At 36.7% G+C, this 2139-nt stretch overlaps 1 protein-coding gene across 1 annotated transcript; it reads left to right on the top strand.

Annotated features, from left to right (window-relative positions):
- Window positions 1–393: 393 nt before the first annotated feature.
- Window positions 394–1353, top strand: LOC122469381 (olfactory receptor 2T29-like). Its single transcript, XM_043556766.1, has one exon. The coding sequence runs from the start codon at window positions 394–396 to the stop codon at window positions 1351–1353; it is 960 nt and encodes a 319-aa protein (XP_043412701.1).
- Window positions 1354–2139: the final 786 nt, after the last annotated feature.

Below are 2139 nucleotides of genomic sequence, written 5' to 3'. Positions count from 1 at the left end.
ATGTTAACTAACTGGAATTTAAATTAAAACTTGAAAAAATAAAGTTCGTATGGAAATTTGAGAAAAACTAAAATAAACATAGAGATGCATATATCTTTTTGAATTATCATTTTTGTTTTCTTTGGGAAAATGTACACCCAAAAGTGGAATTATAAAATACCAATATTTTTGATTTGCAGATCTGAATTCTTAGATATCAGTAAATTTGTTCAATTACAGGTAATTTATAATCCTAAAACTTCCAAGTCCTTGAAACTTCCCCTTATTAGCACACTGGTTTTCCATGTGTAAACATACACACACAAACTTACTGAAACATTTATTTCAGGTAATGATATCACATGAATCATCCATTAACTCCATATTTCTCCTTGGTGATCCAGGTGAAATCCAATGGAAAACACTTGGGTGGCCAACCATACTGTACGATCAGATTTTGATCTAGTGGGACTCTTCAGTCAATCCAAGCACCCAGCTCTGCTTTGTGTGGTCATTTTTGTGGTTTTCCTGATGGCCTTGTCTGGAAACACCATGCTGATCCTTTTGATACACTATGATGTTCACCTTCATAACCCCATGTACTTTTTTATCACTCAGTTGTCTCTCATGGATGTGATGTACATTTCTGTCACTGTGCCCAAGATGCTCATGGACCAGGTTATGGGTGTGAATAAGATCTCAGCCCCTGAATGTGGGATGCAGATGTTTCTCTATTTGACACTGGTAGGTTCAGAATTTTTCCTTCTAGCTGCCATGGCCTATGACCGCTATGTGGCCATCTGCCATCCACTCCGTTATCCTATCCTCATGAACCATAGGGTATGCCTCATCTTGGTGTCTTCCTGCTGGTTGCTGGGATCTGTGGATGGATTTATGCTCACTCCTGTCACCATGACCTTCCCCTTCTGCAGATCCCGGGAGATCCATCATTTCTTCTGTGAAGTCCCTGCTGTAATGAAGCTTTCCTGCTCAGACACTTCCATATATGAGACACTTATGTACTTATGTTGCGTTCTCATGCTCCTCATTCCTGTGACAGTCATTTCAAGCTCCTATTCTTTCATCCTCTTCACCATCCACAGGATGAAGTCAGCAGAGGGGCGGAAAAAGGCCTTTGCTACTTGTTCTTCCCACATGACTGTTGTCATCCTCTTCTATGGGGCTGCCATGTATACCTACATGCTCCCTAATTCCTACCACACCCCTGAGAAGGACATGATTGTATCTGTCTTTTACACCATACTCACTCCTGTTCTAAACCCTTTAATTTATAGTCTTAGGAATAAGGATGTTACAAAGGCACTAAAAAAAATGTTGAATGTGGAATTTGTCTTTCAGGAAACTATAAAGTAGGAAACATTTGTACTAATGTTTTTTCCTGCACTCTACAAATTAAAACTGTAGGATCCTATGCCAATGTTATTCCTCAGATTATTATAGCATGATTTGTTGTCATCTATTTATCCCTTTCACAGGAATTGTTTCCCTGTACCAGAAAGCTCTTCATTTTTACATTTCTGCATTCAAAATATTTGCACAATGGTATTGTATACATGTTATATTTTTCTGAAGTTGATAACTGCACTGTGACTCTGTGGGAAATGCTCATATTCTTATGAAATATATAATAAAATATTTAGAAACAAAGACCATAATATGTAGAACTGGTGAGAAAGAGAGAGATAGAGAGAGAGGTGCTAAACCAAATGGGGTATAATGTTAAGAGAATCTAAGCAAAAGTTATGTTGTTTATTGTGCTATTATTAAAATTCATAATAAGTGTACTATTACTATTATTCATATTAATTTTCTGTAACTTAAAAATTACTTAATAATAAAACATAAACTATCAGGCTTTTGTCTGTTTCAAAAGTTGTCCTTGGTGCATGGTGGCTGTGTAAGTGATAAATCTTGGAAATCATGCTCATGTTATCATGGCTGGTCATTACTGCAACAATCAATTTGTTGGCCTGCATTTAATTAGGGAAGTTTTGTTCTTTAGGTTCCAAATATGAAGATATTTAATGCCTTTTACCTCTCTGAAATCATTAATACATTGGGGTAGAAGGGATTGTGGGAAAAAATTATTAACACCAAGAAGAAGGGCTTAGGGAAGCTCTCCAGCATAAGGTAATATCA

Source organism: Prionailurus bengalensis, chromosome A1 (assembly GCF_016509475.1).
Source record: "Prionailurus bengalensis isolate Pbe53 chromosome A1, Fcat_Pben_1.1_paternal_pri, whole genome shotgun sequence".
NCBI lineage: Eukaryota > Metazoa > Chordata > Mammalia > Carnivora > Felidae > Prionailurus > Prionailurus bengalensis.
This window is presented reverse-complemented; position numbering and strand designations above follow the sequence as displayed.

Bases quoted from the DNA above. Each gene is read 5' to 3' on its own strand.
- LOC122469381 (XM_043556766.1), top strand. From the start codon at position 394: ATGGAAAACACTTGGGTGGCCAACCATACTGTACGATCAGATTTTGAT.